Source organism: Prenolepis imparis, unplaced genomic scaffold (genome assembly GCF_030444845.1).
Source record: "Prenolepis imparis isolate NDT839.2.m4 unplaced genomic scaffold, iyPreImpa1.0 SCAF_7, whole genome shotgun sequence".
Taxonomy (NCBI): domain Eukaryota; kingdom Metazoa; phylum Arthropoda; class Insecta; order Hymenoptera; family Formicidae; genus Prenolepis; species Prenolepis imparis.
In genome coordinates, this window is record NW_028141165.1 from 2084962 (window position 1) to 2104753 (window position 19792).

The 19792-nt window shown below is 42.8% G+C and overlaps 2 protein-coding genes across 4 annotated transcripts in view; one reads left to right on the forward strand and one right to left on the reverse strand.

Moving 5' to 3' along the window:
• LOC145938845 (hsp70-binding protein 1) overlaps positions 1–5353 on the forward strand; it is a 48301-nt gene extending 42948 nt beyond the window's left edge. Inside the window, exon 7 of the transcript XR_014425745.1 lies at positions 5205–5353. The gene's annotated coding sequence lies outside the window, so the exon portion shown is untranslated. The remainder of the gene's footprint in view (positions 1–5204) is intronic.
• Delta (neurogenic locus protein delta) overlaps positions 1–19792 on the reverse strand; it is a 57635-nt gene that overhangs the window by 6183 nt on the left and 31660 nt on the right. For all 3 annotated transcript variants that reach the window (XM_083042650.1, XM_083042648.1, XM_083042649.1), the window contains 2 exons: positions 12744–12995; positions 5181–5241 (listed from right to left, as the gene is read on the reverse strand). In XM_083042650.1, the coding sequence (XP_082898776.1) occupies positions 5181–5241; positions 12744–12995 (313 nt within the window). The remainder of the gene's footprint in view (positions 1–5180; positions 5242–12743; positions 12996–19792) is intronic.

A 19792-nucleotide genomic window follows, 5' to 3' on the forward strand; every position in this document is an offset into this window, starting at 1 on the left:
CACTCCGCACGCGGAGAGGGAGGAAGAGCAACGTGTAGCGACAGAGAGAATATCTTAAAAGTGGATAAAAAGAAAGAGAGAGAAATCAAGCGCCAAGAAGGAAGAATGAAGAGGGTGACGTGCCAGGAGATGAGGAGGATACCGCCGGTCGGCCATTATATATGCGGGGGTTATGCTTCACGAGGAACGAAGGAGAAACAGACAGAGATGGTGAAAGAGAGGAAGAAGATGGAACGAGAGACGGAATGAAAAGAGGATGCTATATGGTGTGCGCCACGTGTGTGCACACACCACACACACACACACACACACACACACACACACACACACACACACACACACACACACACACACACACACACACACACACACACACACACACACAATTACAGAGAAACAGCTTCACCGTGAGCGCAGGGTGCACACGAGAAAAAGGGAAGGGTAGAGAAGGGGACCAAGGTGGCGCAAGCGGGAAGAACCAGCCGCCAAGGGATGAGGGAAGGGGCCCGGGATGCGAGAGAGAAAGCGAGAGGGACGATAGTACGGAGGACAACTTCGCGGAAGGAGGAGAGAGACAGAAAGACAGAAGACGCGGGACCGACGGCGCGAAGAGAGGGGAAGAAAAGACCGGGAGAGGAGAAGGAGATAGAATTCTCTGGCGGAGAGGTGGGGAATGAGTTGTCGAGTAGTGTGTTCCCACGGTTCGAGCCTCGGCACAGCCGTTCAGTATGCGGGTCAAGGAAAGGTTACGCTCCTCTGTGTGTGTGTGTGTGTGTGCGTGTGCGCTCGCGCGATGCCCAACTCTACTACTCGTACACGTCGCTACACGATAGCTCCTTCTCTCTCTTTCCTTCTGTCGCTGCGGCTCTATCGCAGAAGAGAGAGAGACGGTAAGAGGATGAAGGTATGGAGAAGGGAGAGACAGGTAGAGAAAGATGAACGGAGAGCCAAGAAGACGAGACGGCAGAGGGAAAGAAACTGCAGCCGTCGCATGACTATACTATTAAAACCCTATGTATACGAAGAGGAAGAGAGATGGAGAAAGCGCGACCTGAGACGACGAGAGAGAGAGAGAGAGAGAGAGAGAGAGAGAGAGAGAGAGAGAGAGAGAGAGAGAGAGAAGAGAGAGAGAGAGAGAGAGAGAAAGAGAGAGAGAGAGAGAGAGAGAGAGAGAGAGAAAGGATGCGCAAGAAGAAGGAAGACGGTGAGAGGAGGCGATAAAAAACGCGGACGAAGGGGGTTGAACGTCGAACCGAACTGTGCCGCTCCTTCAAAGAGACGAAGATGAAGGAGGTATCAATCTACTACTGGTAGAATCTCCCCTGGAGAACGTCATATCCACGTGATCGCGCGCGCATTCAACTTTTGATCGGCATCAGGCCGACAGAAACGGAATCGCGACTATGCCATAATTACCGCTGGGAGATAGGTCATGCACTGACGGACCAGGGGGGAGGTCGAGAAGAGGAAGGGATTCAGCGGAGGATCGGCTGGTTCCTCCGGTCGGCCGTTATGGAAATTCCGAAGGCTCGGTTAAATGTCTCTCTCGCTGGACGAGACGAGAGAGGACGATCTTTCTCTCTCTTGACTTCTCTCTCCTCTTCCGTCTTCCTCTTCTCTCCTCGCCGTACCTCGTCGATGCGAGGATACCGCCACGATTCGAGACGAACGCGAGTGCGTTCTTTGACCTTTGTGTTATTACGCGGCCGGGATTTAAACGGGATGCCGAAACGATATATCGAGAGAGATTCGCAAAGATTCGACGTTATATATCTCGGATGAGAGTGATAGATACGTACAAAGAATATCAAGTCACAAAATTCATTACAAATTTGAGAATATTAGTAAAAATTCAATGTGTCTAAAACATGACAGGTGGTTTTTTTATAGTTCCATCTCGTTCTTTGCTTTCCTTTTCACGGCGATATCGTTCGATCTTTTTCGCACCAAGGAGGCCTATCATCGTTGCATCGTCATCGGTATTCGCAGCCACCGCACGCACGCACGACTCCGAAATTTCAATGGGGAAGAGAGACTCTGACGATGGCCGTGATTCGTTCGCGAACCACGATATTTCATGAGACCGAACGCTTAAAAAAAAAAAGGAGAAGGAAATGATCGTTATCGTCCTTTCCGAGTATATTATGCCGCGAATATACGCCGCGCGACTGAAAACGAGCGTATCGTAATTCCGTTCCCGCAATCTACGTAATTATCTATCGATCGAGGTGGCGTGCGTTAGCTATTGTCCTGTATGTACACGTGTTGGAGTGCGATCAAGGTTAACACGTCGATCAAATTCCGTTACATCCCCCTCTTTCCCCCTTGTCGTAATGAAACTTTTATTCATCGACTTTCGAGAGCATCGAAGAGAGAGTCCCGAGGCTACGAAAACGCATGTATCTGTCAAAACGATGATATATAGGAAGAGTGGTCCATAGTAGCAATTACTACCTTATAATTATTTTGAAAACTAGCAGTTGCGGAAAAATTTGTTGAACAAATTACATGCGAAAAGAAGGAACAATAATGATTTTTTTCTGATTTTTACGATTCTTTAAATATTCCGCTATAAAAGATTTAAGATGAGATCAATGATTTATATATGAAACATCTAATTTATTTTAACATATTGTAACGTAAAGGAATACATCGCGAAGGAATTTTACTGCAATTTACTTATTTACTTCTCGGCGAGAATGCGGGAAAATATCCGTAACGTAATAATAATGAAATATTTAGCAATTGATTTTTCAAAAAGAACCGAGGAAACTAACAATAAAATTGTGTGGTTTTGCGAGTCTCGCGTTGCATTCCCGGATTGAGTCATTCGGCATTCTCGGATGCATAGGCACGCATAGTCCGCATAGTGCGTTCGCCATCGCCGCGAGAAACTCTCGATATTCATATGCCTAGGAGAACTCGCGGCGACGAAGCACATTTCGCGGTGCGGGAAAATCCACAGTCGTTCCTCCTTTCACAATCGTGCACCTTCGAACCTCGCGATGACGCGCCGGCATCAACGATTTCAACTACGAGGGAACGGCGGCTCGAGAGAGACAAACATTATTACATAGAGAAAGAAATTAAAAGACTAAATTATTAAAACAAGTTTTTTTAAATATTAAACCGTAAAGAGAGAGAAAAACAATTAATCGAATTTATATTCTAAAAAAGTTTAAGATTTGATTTAAAAAATCGTGTGATTTTATATAAAAGGATTGAAATAAACTAAATATGTATTTTTTTCTTTTAAGAATTTATAAAAATTCCAGAAAGACTGAGTAATTGAAAAAACACGCGAACGAAACCCGTCCATGGACGCGACTGACGAACTCGTGGCTGTGACTAACGGGACAATTAACCCCGGTCGTAGAGTAATTAGATGATCGAGTTAACTCCAAACCCTCGGGTTAACGCTTGTCCAGACCGAGATTCCGAGAGGCCGAGAAACGCGTGACATTCGCGATGCATCCGGGAATAAGACGAGTCATCATCGTATTATTTAACTGCGTTCTGCATTCCGCAATTGCGTTCTCGCGGCAGAAATAAGCTTCAACTGCTTGATATCAAATGTCATTTTTTTTTGCAAAAAATTCATTACATCTCTCCGAACATGTTTCTATAAAATAATTGAAAATTAAAAGAGCTATATATATGATGAAAATTAAAAATTAAAAATGTTTAAAAAATTGCTACATATAAACGAAATATTTGCTGAAGAAAGGAAAAAAGATTAGACCGAAGTTATACGAAGGATTTTCAGGGCGAGTGCGGAAACTCTTTCGACGTCTCGAGGATCCCGGAATTTTGCCAAACGGCGAATTAAATCGGAAGGTTCAACGGCACGTCGGGCGGCGAGAGACAAAGACGGGAAAAAATGGAGAGAAAGAAAAGAGAGAAGAAAGCGAAAGACAGAGAAGAGGGAAAGAGAAAGAGGAGAGTGTAACCCGGGGAGGAAGAAAGGGCAGGAACGATTGGCACCTCGGAAACTGCCTCGTTAAAACGGGAAGAAGAGCCGGGAAGCTTCGAATTCCGCTTCGTTCTTCCTTTTTTCGTCCGTACTCGTAAAAGCGTTACGAAAATATGCGTAAGATAATATATACAACGGGTGGGCGCACTTGTATAATGCCGTCGCGAAACGCGCGGCGCCGTAACAGGACCCTCCTTTACTTAGGTATACGTAAGGAGATGCGCGACGCGTATCTCTGGCTTTTAAATTAGCCATAACATTAATACCCGGCATGCCGGCATGGAATTATTAATTAAAATTGTTGACTCGAGATTATTTAACAAAACAGGATTTTAATACTTATTCGTGCGCTCTTCGGGAGCGGGGGCCTCTTTTCGTGCCTCCATCTCGTCGACATAAAATGCATAACAGATTTATAGCATTTTAAAGGCAAATTTGTTAAACCGGTGAACTACCGGGCAGCTCGTTTCCTCGCAAAAAGAGAGAAAAAAGAGAGAGTCTCCCAAGTCGTAAAATTACGAAACTTTAGGAATACATAAAGAATACATTTTGTAATGAACAATACGATTAATTTCATTTGCTGCTGAGGAAATAATAACCATATCGATCCCTAAACTCTGGACTATTTATCGTCGTTATTTCATTACTCACAAATGAAGGAGATAAAAAATTATTTTACAAGTAAAAATTATTTTTTCGAGACTTGAACTGTTTTTAATTTAGCTATTAGCATAATTAAAATTATAAAGAATCTAAATAATTGAAAAATAATTTTCTATATATACATATATTATTAAAAAATTTCGTAATTTCTTGATTGTTTGGGAGGTGAATGTGCCGATCAAAATTCTAACTTATAATTCGCTGGAGAATAGAATAATTGCGAAATATGTATTCTCTGCGTAGCTACGTGCGTTACTTGGCATCGTGACGTGGATCTACTGTGGCTATACAGTCGACCCGTGGGCTTTTTTCGGAAACCGCGTCGAACGATAATTTACGATAGGTATGCGCGTAATTATTATCGCGCTTACATGCATACGCCGCGCCGGTGCATACAGAAGAGTGGATGCACCGTGTCGGGGGGGCCCCAGGAATTTAGTCGGCGATTGTACGAGAGGCAGCGCAACGTATCCATCCACACACACACACACATGTACGCATATACGTGCGTGCGCACGAGTAATATATATCTATATATACTCACATGCATTCGTTGGGTCGATTGCAGTGTCCGTGCTGTTCGTCGCATCCGGGCAGGCAGCGGGCTGAAATGAGTAAGAAAAAATCCAAGAGGTTAAGGCAACTCTCGGCGAGAGGTCGATCGCGTCCCTCACGACTGCACGAGCGAGCGGTGCATACGGTACGTGCATGTATGTATAATATGAAAGCCCGATGCATGCATACCAGGCGATACGGTAGTGGTCCGTCTGCCCTTATACATGTATTTAGGGATGTAAAATAATTTATTTCTTTTTTTTTCTCTTCTCTTTTCTCTTCTACATCTCCATACTGCAATTATTTCAGAAGCATCATGCAAAGGTTGAACTGATTTCTCATTACTAAAAATTGTATATAATTTTTTATTATTTATTTATTCTATAAATTTATTATAATATAATATTTTGTAGAGAATATTATAATAAAAAAATATTCCATTTTATTATTTTCCTATTATATCAAATATGAAACAATAAAAGATGTAGAACAAATGTTGAAAATATTTTGATATTTAAAAAAATAACACTGTTTATATTCTACTTCCCCTCATATCAGTGTTTCTCTATCTTTACATTTCTATGTTTTTGCTTTTACTTTCGAGAATGTGTCTCAAGTTAATAAGTTTCGAGAGTACTTATTTCTTCTATCTGCAAGTGCCAGTGATAATAATAATTAATGTCGAGAACGCGCTAATACAGGAAATGGGATTAACGTATAGGTGACGGTACCCTGGTAACGCTGTATGTACGCGTATTCCATTTCCTTATCGGACGAGTAAAAACCGCGAACGGAACACTCGGTCGAAGTTCAAGGGGCGCGTACGACACGAACCCTCTTCCCCTTCTCCCTATGACTTCCCTCCGGATGCGGGCCACTTAAAAACGAGCGAAAGTGATGCCACGTGCGACGCGAAGCGAGTTTTACCACCTTTCGTCTCGGTCGTGTAAACCGTACCGATGATGACAGTTTTCCCCGTTGAACGGGAAAATCGCCGATGGCTATCGGCCAACTATCGAGAGATATACCTATTTGCGGACCGGGACCGGACAAGAGACACGTGACGAAATTTCATTATTTCCGCGAAGAAATACGTGCAAGCATGCGAGGAATCGAGCGATTTCTTCCTCGTCACCTGCCTTCTTCTTCATCGAGATAATCGAACTACGACTCTCTAGGATTCCTTTTTTAATCCATTTGTCAATGTATAATTTTTCACCTTTTCATCAATGTATAGGTTCCCGGGTACCAACCACGTGTTTTCGATATATGACAATTTCTTATCATCGAACATTTTTTCCCGTTATATATTTTAAGAAGTTTCCATAACTATTTTAATATATTATATTATAAATACTTTTTATTATATATATTATAAAAATTTTAAGAAGTTTCAGTAACCATTTTATTTCATTGACGAACGCGTCAACAGGATTAAAGAACGCTAGGCAAAATTTCCGCTCACAAGATATCCGTAATATCGTCGCGCGGAAAAAAGCTTACTATCGTTACCGTAACGCGTTACCACTCATTACAAGGTGCAATTAAACTTGGCCAGTCTGGCTCGTGAAAGTAACGATTTCGCCGGGGAGAGAAAGAAGAGAGATCCTGGTGCGCTCGGTGAATGAAGGGGTTGAGAGGACGGCGGCGGTTCAACGTTTCCGACGCGGATTTCTGCGCAGGGCCGGCCCAGCGAGCGAGGCCCCGGCAGCGGCGGCGACGACGAGGGCCCCATGACCTTGGCATCGAGCGCAACGGCCCGACTCGCCACGGCCGGACGGATGGACGGACGGACTTTGGTGCGGTGCGGCATCGCCGCGCTAAGGAGTATGGTATTTATAGAGCGGAGAATAAGAGAGAGAGAGAGATACCCCCCTCGGTCCCGCCGTCAGGGTCTCTTCTCCCGATTCTTTCGTCCTCTCCCCCCTCTTCCGTCGACGAACGACCGAATCGCAGAGATTCCACCGACGAGAGATTCCTCTCTTGGCTCTACCACCTTTTCTTCGTACCGTTGTTGGCGGAGAAGAAGAAAAGGATGGAAGGGTCTTCTTCTTCTTCTTCTTCTTTTCCCGAGGTGAGGGAGGAGCAAGCGCGGGGGGAAAGAGTGACTAAACAAATCTCGTAAGCCGCGACAAATCTTGCCCCCTCGAGGATTATTTACGGCCGATTCGCGACCGCGCGATTTTTCGAGATAAAACCGACGCGAAGTGGGCTATAAATTCACCCGGCTGTTTCGCCCCTTCTTCTCCCGCGGGGGGAAGAAAGAGGAGGACTTTCGAAGTCGGTCGGAGGTCGTTCCGAGAAACCGGGAAGAAGATGTCCTCTCGCGCATTTCATCCGATCGCGTTCTACAAATTTCGAGCGTACATCAATTTAAAAAAAGATATCGATTTTTGAATTTGTAACATAGCCGACATTTTTCCGAATCCTCGATTAAATGAATTAATATGAATTACGTTTTGAGATTGAAACCTATATTAGTTATTAGGTCAGACTGGTAATGAGATGCTGGAGATGAAATGTAATAACAATTTCCATTTTAACGATTGTAAATTTCACCGCTGATTAAGAGCCTTAATTAGCTCGTTTGAAGTATTAACCAACTTGTTTTCATTTTCGTGTAATTAAATCGACCTAATTAAACATCTGACTATATATTCTGCTGCATATTATAGTCATTATTGCTTTATCAATACAGTTGATTAAATGAAATATTCTAAAATTTATGCACACGTAAACCGAGGGACTTGTTCACTTTAAACTTTGGAAATGTTTTTTTAGTCTATTCTGCATAAAGGAACTCAGGTAGCAAGCGTAGATCATTTTGACATTTAATGACGTCAGTTTGCTACTTGGGAAAGAATTCTCTCATATCTTAATTCAGATTTAAACGTGAAAAAGGAAAACAATTAGCACAAGCGATTATCCGACGAACAACAGTGAGGCTTTAAAAAAGGCCAATTTCCAAATAAAGGATAAATGGAATATATTGAGTGATAGATGAAATATGCGAATCCCCTCAGGTGACTTTTAATGTGTTCAGACAAATGACACAATGTTCAAAAAAGAGCTACCGATAATGAGACTTTTTTTGCGAAGTTTATCAGTTTCGTTTAAATACGTAAGGTTGGACAGATAAAGTAACAAAGAAAGAACGACAAAAAGAGAGAGAGAGAGAGAAAGAGAGAAAGGCTACACTCGATGGTGTGGCACCCCATGAAATTGTTCCGGTTCTGTAACGTACTTATTGATTTTCTATCCCCGACCAACCGATTTCCTTTCGCCGAAATGGTACGAGGTATAAAAAAATTATAAAAAACAGGATACTGTTTTATATACGCCCTCTTCTTTTTCTTTCTTTCTCTCTGTGTTATGAGAATAGTTTGTCGCTATTTTCTCTCAGTATCTGCTACCTTGCAACTAAATTATCGTGACAAATTTTTTAGGTTTAGCCAAATCCACAGCGAATCGAACAAGTTAAAAAATAAAATACGGTCTAGGTAAATATCCAGAAGTCTCCGAAATCTTTTGGCTCACGATATAATTCTAAAGGAAAGATTGTAAGAGATTTTGGACGAATGGAAATCGTTACTATTGTAAAATGCTAAACAAAAGATGAGGTCGGAAAAGCGATGCAGCCTTAGAAGTTAACTTAACGCTGTTATTCTATTATTAATACCTTCTTCACTTCTTTTGTACTGCATCCAGAAAGATTTCGGCGTGATTATGTATCGAATATAATCGGGTACGAAGGATGTATAATATAAGTCGATAGGTAGACAGAAGAAAAGTTGACCATCAGGTAGGTGAAAATGATGAAAACGAGGAAAAGATAGGACCAACGAAGGGTAACAAAAACTACGGGAGGAAAGGGAGAAAAGGAATGGGGAATATATAGAGAAGCCGGAATGAACTATACCGCAGCTGTTGGTTAAAGCACCGACCTCAGTGCAGCTGTCAGGGCCCAGCTGCTTTCTGTCTCTGTCTCTCTCTTTTCCTCTCTACGCGCGCTCGTCAGCAACCCCCGTATAAAACGCTGCACCCCCGAAAGAGCTCGACTGCCTGCAGTCTATTCTTAATTCACCCCTCTCGTCACGGGGTTAACAAGAGACGAAAGGTTAACCCTTCTTCTGCGCTGAATTCATTGAAGCTGTTGGGACGAAAATGCGTGTTCGGCAGTTCGGTGACGATTACTTCGATAGGTATCGAGACGGAATTCGAGGAAAAGCCATAAAACTGTAGATGAAAAAGTGGCGAGAGAAGTCAAGGACGTGAAGAGATGTAAAGAAATTTGATACGCTTAAAAAACTAAGTGACCAGTGATATATAAAGATAAAAAATTCGCTTATATATGAAATAGTGTCATATATAATAATGAAATATAAACAAATTCCTACGTGATATTTAATTTAAAAAAATTGACACAAGTATGTCAAGGGTGTCTATACAAACGCTTGCAAAGCTTTTCGCAAAGCTGAATCGCCCGAGAAGAAAAAAAAATATTGCCAGGATTCGGGAAGATACAACGCGGAAGTAGTGAAGCTGAAACACGGAGAGATACCGTGAACACGGATATTTCTCCTTTTACCGAAGAAGTGAAAGTTCTTTTGTGTTCTCGCGAGACTCGTTCCGAAGGAGAGTCTGCGCTGTCTGACTTAAATCGTATTTTCCGATATTTCGCGGCCGATTTGCTTTGTCGAGCGACTTGAGTGATTTCGTCGCTTCTTATTAGAGGCCGCATGATTATATGGGGATCGTATATTGTGGCAACGAATTATCGATGGGTTTTCTCACGTCGCGCCTTGTCAATATCTCTTTCTAGTTTTTTTTTTTTTTTGAAAGAGTAGTGAAAATTACAATGATATTAGTAAAGATTACTGATTGAATTATTAGCTTAACCCTTCTGTCAATGCATAATTTTTCATCTCTCCAGTATAGATATCCAGGTAGCAACTGTTTTTGACATATTACACTGTGACGATTTCTTTGTATCAGCTGTTGGACGTCGAACATTTTTCCCGTTATATTTTAAGAGGATTCCGAATATAAAGTTCTTTGTATTTTACTTCGGGTAGAGAAAAAAGTTCCGAAACATTTGTAATATATTTAAAGTTGCTTCGGACCCGTTGACAGAAGGGTTAAAAATCTTATTCGATTCTTTTAACGTTGGAGAAAATGGGATACAAAGTTCATCGCTCGCGGGCGATCGATTCCTCGAACGATATATCGATTCCTGTGGAGGAATGTCCACGAAACGAAGTGTAAGCAGTCCATTAGTAATCGGTGCGCGAACTTTGTCGATCGCGACGAGCGGCGTGTCGAGAGTGCAACGACCGGGGGACCGACACGACGGGCCCCGCACGCGGTCAGACTTCGCCTACGATCGATCGGAATCGAGAAAGTCGAGGAATTCGGAATCCGAGAATTGGCGAGGAAAACTTGTGGGAAAGCCAAGACATTAATATGTACTTGTAAAATCGCGATTTATATATAGCCGTAATCTCGCCATAAAGCCTATTTTATACGTGACACAAATCAGGGATTAACATTTTGGGGATATTTACATATAAGCATTGCCTGTCAAGTTAAAAGGAATATTCGGGAACAATAACGAATCGGGGATAGTCAAATTCTATGAGTATCTCTTTAAACTACATGGATAATTTTGATTGATCTTCGAGAGCGGAAAACGAATTTTTCTATTGTACGAGTATATCCTCTCTCTTTTGCCTTTTTGAATATAAGAATATGAAAAGAAGAAAAAGTTCGTTGGCAGGGACTTAAATGAGAATTCAACAATCGTACATCAATGAGATTAAGTGAGATTAAGCGAGATCAAGTGCACCTTTAAAAACGAAAAATCTTTCGCTTTCCGTATTTTTGTTAATTTTTTTCTCTGCCTAGCATAGGGCGATTTTGGTTGATGCTCTTAGAGAGCGATTAAATGTTTTTTTTTATATCCTTTTGCATTTCAAATATAAGAATATGAAAAGAAAGGAAAACTCGATTGACACGGAGGCTTGAATAAAACGGTAACAATACGATAATCATTAGCCAGATCAAGTGTCTTTAAAATAGAAAGCTTTCGCTTTAGATCCGCATTTTCATATAACATATTTTTTACGGATTCTTCACCCATTCTAAAAGCTTCAGCGGTAACAATACAAATAATTGACATAAGAGAGATTATTTGCGTAATATCAAAATTATAGAATTACAACAAAATACGATTTCATATTAAATAAAAACTTAAATTTCACATAACTATTTGGGAATAAATTAGAAAATGAATTCAATGACATGTATAGTCAATAATTTAATGTATGAATTAGTTGCACCGTAGTTTGACCTTCGTAAATTCCAGTTTTTCGCGTTCTTTCTTTACCGATTTTTTGCGGAGCGAAAAGAATGATACATTGTACAAAAGCGGTTTTGCAATTTCCCGAATCTGTCTTCTACGTCGTGAAAGTGTTCGAACAACAACTGTAACGCGGTTTGCCTATTGTCGCGAGGACAATTCGGGACAATCTGACCCGGGTCTCGAGTTCCCCGAATAAAAAGGGCGGGTACGACGAAATCGTTTCCTCCGCGAGTGAAAACCACCTTTGTACGTGAACAGGTACGCGGTCGAACACCAGGTGCGGACATACCTGTACGTATCAAAAGAGAGAGAGAGAAACCGGGAACTTCGGCGTCGACGACTGTCCGACTCTAGCCATCCCCGTTCGACTCGCGCAGTCTTCGGAGGGAGGAGGACGAAAGAGAAAGAGAGAGAGAGAGACTGCCACACACGAAGGCAGATTTTGCCTCCTCTCGCCTCCTTCGCTCAACACACAGTCTCGCGGATCATTACACGTGCACACAGATTAGTTAGTTCTCGGTCGGCACGCAGGTATACGAGAGAGAAATAGAGAGCGAAAGAGGAGAGGGATGCTGCCGTTGCTGCAGCAGTCGGGTCGCGCGGACAAGAGGAGGGCAAGAGAGCTCGAGAAGAGACGAAAGACGGAGAGAGAGAAGGAGATAGTCGCACACGCGCGAGCTTAAGCGTGGGAAGCGCGCGCTGCACCGAGCCTCTCCTTCGGCCGGGCTTTGAAACAGAGCGCAAGGATATGGAGAACGTTCGCGCGAGAGTATTACGTCGAGGTAGCGAGACGCGAATCGATTGGAATCAGCTGTCCGTCTAATAATCGCGCGAACTGTCAAAATTGACGAAATTCGCAAATCGAGAAACTTGTCATCAATCATATCATAATTCATTCGTGATTAATCAACAGCTTGTTGGCTTTTTTTTTTTTTTTTTTTTTTTTTAAATTAAGATTAAATTGTAATTATATATTTAGACTTTTCAGAGTGACATAATTAATATATTTATAAATTTATAATTATTTAATTAAATTGGATTAAAATTCGAATTCGTAAGAGAAGAGATCGAGCTGTCAGACGCGCGTGCAGTCGTGAAGGGAAACGCAAGATGAATGAATATCGCGGGCAACCACTCGAGAAATTGCAATCGTCGAAGAAGGCGATATTATATAATGCTGGTCGGACTTACGGGTGTTGCAGTAGTCGCCCTTCCAGCCGGACAGACAGACACGCTCCCCGGTCGGGCTGCAACTGTAGTGGCCGAAGTTGTCGTCTCTAGGTCGGCACAGATTCTCGCACCCCTTGCCGTAATAGTGCGCCACGCACGTCACCCTGTACTCGTACTCCATCTGCGAGTGGGCACTTTTGTGCTCGTCCACCGTCCAGTCCGGCCCGACGTCCAGCCATTTCTGGGTGGTCAGCCGCGTGATCAGCACTTTCTCTGAAAAGATCACGGATACGTTTCTTGTTTGAGCGATTTTTCAAAGTCGAGCGATCTCATTACTGCACTTTAAGATTGTCACGAGTCTTATATAAATATTTACAAATAATGTGAAAGTAATGATCGCAGATATATATAGGGTGTCTTATATAGATAATACATAGGGTGTCTTATATAAGTAAAATACAGGACTGACACTATTGTATTCTCGAAAACAATGCATTTGCGGAAATTTTTGACAGAAAATATGATGCTACCGGGTATGTATCCTACATGAAACACTGTACATAAATACAGAAATATATTACATTAATTTGAAAAAAAAAAAAAAAATTATATATATCGCCGAATCGAGACGTATAACGTGAGAATAATTAGCCGGCGTGTCCAACGTCAGACAGAGCAACGAGGTGCATCCAATGATGCGATCGAAGTGCATCGGCCCTCCGAGAGAGAGAGAAAGAGAGAGGGCAGACCGGACGTTCGTCCGCTATTGCTACTCTGTTGGCGGCACGCATCCGGCACAAAGAGAGTAAGCGTATACCACGTTGCGGCTCTGGGAAAGAGGCGTCCTTCTTTTCTCTCTCTTTCTGTCTGTCCTCGTCTTCGCCTGCGGCTCGTCCTCTCTCGTCCGGTGTTGTCTCTACTCGCTTTCGTGTAAACTGAACGAGCGGAGGCTACGAGAAAGAGAGAAGAGGCCTTCCTCATAAGGGCGCATTATCGTAATAACCCCGGCAGATTAGGATCCTCTACTCCGGTCGGGCTACTACGCGATCAGGTGCCCTACCGAAAAACCTGCATCTCACGGCACCGGTTTTTGGTGCACGCGCAACTCCCGAACTGGACCCGGAGAGAGGAACTGGTAGCGTACCAGTGTCTATCGCGTGCAGTAAAGGTCAGTGGCGTAGTCGCTTAAGCGAAAGATACACCTCGATCGACCTTCACGTGCTGATGAGAATAACGTTCGAAAGTCATCTAGATGAGACGAATAGAGACTGGGCGATAAAACGCGAAAGCTATACAACGGTTCGTAAATCTTCCCCTCTGTATCCATAAGTAGAATTATGATCAATATTCTTCGGGATTATTATCTGCGACGCGCGATCGGAGCATTAAAATTTATTTTTCTGATACGAGAGAGACTTGTGTATGACGAAGGAATTTTTAATATTAAATTTATTGCCCAAGCTGTCAATAGAAGAATCTAATATCGTCGCTTAATAAAGCACAATTTCTGATATTGAGATGGTTATTAGTTTCTTATTAATAATTGAAGCATCATCGCTTGTCACTATAATTTTCATAGCCTGGACACGATCGAGAAAAATTCGAGAAGGATGTCCGACGACATTGATGACACTGCTATCACCTGATAACGCGGCTTACTGACAATGATGGGCCCCCTTCGATTACACGTCATTGTGCGCGCGCTCTTTCACTCTTTCCTTGTATCTCGCGCGTCGACAAGAATGAACGAGCGAAGAAACGAACGGAGGGAAGAAAAAAAAAAAGGACGAAAGTTTTTGCCGATGGCGTGCCCGAGGATACTTAAGAAGGGAGCCAGACCAGCCTCTCTCTTCTCAGAAGGGAAGTTTCGCTGTCGGGAGTCGAGAACGAGAGAGAAGGAGAGCGAGATACACAGACGCACATGTATACGCACGTATACATAGGAGGGAGAGGTGGCAGTTTAGCAGGCTATCTTCCCAGGTGATGCTGTTACGAGTTCCGAAAACGCCGATCTTCGCACGCTACGCGAACGGGATAAGTAGGGCCGCTATATATGTTCGATCCCGAACGAGAGAGATCGAATACGAGCTTATACATATGTATATTAAAGATGAATGTATTTATAAAAAAAAGATATCACAAACTATAACAAATATATAACAATATCACTGATAACGTTGCCGATTATTTCTTTGCATTAAAAAAAAAAAATAATTACAATAATGTTAGTGTACAGATCCAACCGTTTCATAAAAAGAGCTTCAATTTTTTACAAAATATAAGCCTGTTTGTGAAAATATTAATTAAAAATATTAATTAAAACACTTCAACGTATATATGCGCATCACTGTATTTTTACGAATGTCAGGCTATGCACGATGCATGTGAGTGTGATAGAAAGTGAGGTTCTCTAATGATATTCGCAGAGACGCCGGGAAAAAGAGGATCGATTCGCATTTATATTCGCCTGGAAGGTGGTTGCGATTACCGGTGTGTTGTATGTATGTGTGTATCGACCAAGTTACAACTTCCTGCCGCCGTTTCCCGCGACCGGACCGTTGGCTACCACGAGCGAGATCGGTTGTTTCTACTTGACCACGATATACACACCCGGTAAACACCCGGCGTGCTCGAGGCCAGACCGATTCAAGGTATTCATTAACGACGCATAGCAGCGCCGGCGCGTAGCAGACATTTTCTATTGTTCGTTCATTCAGAAACGAGCGCGGCTGCCGAACAAGGATAGTCCGTAAAGAGAGAGAGACAGAGAGAGAGAGAGAGAGAAATAAAAAAAATAGAGAGTTGGCATATAGCCAGCGGCTTCCACCGCGCTGTTTTCTGCGCGAAAAAAACGACGTGTTGATTATTTAGCGAAATGGATCGTAAAATCCGAGAACGCGCGGCGAATCAACTTCCGAAACGCCAACGGTACCGCCTTTATGTGTAGGCTTCTCTCAAACGGGGAAATTTTTTCTTTTTTTTTCCAAACATGATCTAACGCAGATTCTTTTATCTTAAACTCATATAAAGATATAAGCTCATATCATAATTCTAATAAAATGTATCGTAGTATTTAATGCTTATTTGCACAATTGTTCTTAAATTTAGCAGTGATAATGATATTAGTAGTAAAATTTGGTGTATTTAAAAATATAAATTTCTATATAAAAATAATGTAATATATAAAAAAAATTATAGCAAAATAATAACAATGAAACATTAAATGACAAAAAAATAATAATCCACACACACATTGCATCTTTTAAAACTCGTAATGATTAATCGAAATTAATTTCACTAGTTTTAACATCGACCTTTTCACAAGATTTACCCCAAAATATATATCTAGAGACCACGCTGTTTTTTAATAACCTTCCCAATCGCGCGAGGTAAAACGATTTTTCTCTCCCGGCGATTGACACGTGGAACGCGCAGAGAGAAGGCGGCCAATTATCGCCGCCGTTATTATCATGCGAAAGGAGGCAGGTGCGCTCTCCCGAGTGCATCGGGCGATGTGCAGCGAGCGAGTCGCGCAACGGTGTCCCGTTTGCGAGGGAGAGCGAGAGAGAAGCACGGAGAAAGACCGGCCCCGGCCGGTCGGGGAAAAGCGGTTGACAATCGACGGTGACGTAAGTTGCGCGTGTTGTTGGAGTGTCACGACCGCTGGCAGAGCGTGTTCCTTTCGCTCGCGTATGCGTCTCTGATGCGTACGGCTGTGTTACTGTTGTGCGTGTATGTACATACGCATCGCGAAGTCGTATCAATTGGAAATTAATACGAGACAAATCGAGACGCGTCAAGTCCGGATGCATCCCGGAAATAAATGTATAGACATGCGTGCTTTTGTTTTAATTACGGATTCTATCTATCTCGAAAAGGTATGTGAATTTATTACATATCTATAATTTGAAGAAGAAACTATAAAAAGGATTCTTTAATTTAATGACAATTTTAAAACTTTTTCTAAAGTATTTTTTACTTCTATTAACGTAGAAAGTTGTCTATTATTATTATTATTATTATTATTAGACAGAGAGATAGAATGAGACCCCGCAGTTAATCTTTAATATAATCGCAATCTTGAATCGCGAATCCTAAGAGACTTATGCAAGGATAATAAAAATGAGAGCCTTGCGAGATAAAATGGTAGCAATCCTGTAAAGATTTTTCCCGCGAGAGAGGTATATTTCCAAACGAACATACACGATCCCTTATAAAGATATATACATCGGAGCATCCACTCGTTAGTTAACGAGCCGCTGTTACGAATTGTAGAAACGCTTCCTCCGCTAATGCGCGCGCGTTAAAATGAGGCGTTTAACAGTACCTCGGAGCTGGATGTATCGCGATCTCGAGTTTAATATACTTTAACCACGCGCGTTATATATCCCACAAGGCGTACAGCTCGCGTAATAACGCTTGTTGATTCACCGCGAATGAACGAACGTACAAACGAGACCAAAGAGAGAGAAAGAGATTCCCCTCTCTTTTATCCTCCTTTTCCTCGGTGATGCTATGGTGGATGAATGAAGGAAAGGAAGAGTAGAGTAATCCGATCGCGCGGCCTTTACCAAAACAGAGCACAGAAAGAGAGAGAAAGAGAGAAAGAGAGAGAGAAAGAGAGAAAGAGAGAAAGAGAGAGAGAAAGAGAGAAAGAGAGAAAGAGAGAAGAGAGAGAGAGAGAGAGAGAGAGAGAGAGAGAGAGAGAGAGAGAGAGAGAGAGAGAGAGAGAGAGAGAGAGAGAGAGAGAGAGAGAGAGAGAGAGAGAGAGAGAGAGAGAGAGAGAGAGAGAGAGAACCGTCGTCATTAGCGACAAAGGAAATTGGTTCGCGTATAATAAACACCACGAACACATGTGACGAATCGATCGATGAGCCTTTATCGACACGCGTAATCGTTCGGGCGCGCGACACCTTCTCCTGCGATTTATAAATAACGTCGCATCGTGCGGTAATAAAATTAGATCAGGAGGGGGGAATAAAAAAAACGCGGAGGGAGAGACTCTTTAAAACCGTTCGATATATTTATTTCAAGTCTCCCGTATTTTTAGTCGAAAAACCTTATCCCGCGAAGAAATGTAGATCGCGATGCGGTAGATAATCGATAATTAAATGCGAGGAAAAAAATATCCTTCCTTCCCCTCCCCCTCGATCTCTCTCATCTGCCGCGAATTGGGATCGCCGTCCTTGAGGAGAGGAATGTCGGGCGACGCGAGCGAATTCCCACGAAATTTTTCGCGACACGCGACACGCGGAGAGTGAATGCAACCGCGGGAATGCGGCAACTGCGATCTCCAGAGTGTGCAGGTGCAGCGACTCGATGCGTCGTAACACGTATGTATATATACGCAACGTAACGCAACGCGACGCAGTTTATGGACGGCGAAAAAAAAAGGAGGAAGAGGGAAGGAGACGAGAACGGAACGTCGAGAGCGGGGGCGGTGGTTTAGAAGAGAGGAGAGAAGGAAGAGGAGGTGTGTGCGATGGTGGTGTTCGCCTGAGAAAGGAAGCAGCATCCGAGCAACGCGGCAATAAAGGGCTCGTTTCGCTGTCGTGTGTGCTGTTGTGTTGGTATTATATCGCGCCCGGAGCCAGTACGGTAGACGGAGCACACAATGTGCGAGCGGTGTATCCGCGATAAGGGCCCCCGGGGATAAGGTGCGTATCCGGGACACGAGGGATATTAGTGCGAGATACACGTTAACGTTTCACGGTCCAAATTAATGTCTCGTGTCAACGAAATTTTTCTCTCCCGCTTTCGATCTCGATTTTCGACTATAATTGACCGATTCATACCCCTATATAAATTAAATCGGATGAAAAATCTTTTTACGGTAGTAATTAATTTTTTTTTTAATTTTACGAGCGAATTTGGATGAAATAATTTGCCAATTAATGTAAATAAATTCCTTTTTTTCAATCGCGATAATATTCATGATCTCGAACGGGACGAAACAGATTTCGATGCACGTCAATGATGATATTTCATATCAACATCCGCGCGCTGAAAAAAGAATCGCAGACGAGTCGAGAGAGCGGGCTGCAACGATAAAAGCAGCACGTCGACGATAAAATCCAGAGGCCAAGAAGACAACACTCGCCCTCGTTGTAACGCGAGCGTTAACACCGAGAAACATCAGACGGCGAAAACTTATCGTTTTCTTATCCCTCTAATGGGGAAAGAAGGGAGGGATGAAATGTATCCACTCTGTGTAAAAAAAAAGCACACACGCGCAAAGAGATAGCTTTTACCTTCATGATAATAAGCATCTTCCTGCATCTTGACTTGATAAATCATATATTTAATTATTTAATTTTTTTATGATAATAAGTATCATCATGTATCTTGATAGATCACATATTAGATTCTTTAATTACATGTATCCAGATATCTACTGATCCTCATATCAATGTGAATTTGATTAATGACATAAACGCGTACGTTCCTCGAAAGGCAAGATTCCCCGAGCTTCCCAGCAGTCTTCGTTAATCTTATCGAAATTCGTCGCGGTTGCCTCGTCGTCGAGTGGAGGGATAACGCGGGATCGAGCAAAGTATGCACCACGTGGCGCCGAAACAGTTAAATTCGGTTAATTGGACGAGAGTCATAGGCGGCTGGCGACATAGGTGACGCGACGTCGTGCGGGCGTCGCGTACGCGTGTACGCGTGTGCGTGCGTACACGTGACACGCATGAGGGCGCGCGTATATGCAGCTTCCGCTCTCTCCCGTCGGCCGATTCTAATTATTCAAAAGAGGGAGGGAGGAGAGGGAAGGAGCCGTGCCCGCGGCGGGACTCCTCGAGGAAGGAATTAAGCGGTCTCGCTCTTCTTACCCCGTTTTTAAAGCCGGTCTCGAGAGTGAACAACACCAGGCGGATGCGTATGTGCTACCTGCGCGCGAACGCGTACAGAAAACCGTAAGGCGCATTTATTATAACATCGTGTATATCCGCCTGCGACGAGAGGCTGCTCCCCTGTGCCATTATTATTTTATCTATTGTCCAAGATTGGGACAGAATAAAGATTATACTAGTCGGAGACTCTAACCGTCACGTTTTCCGAAATTTTTC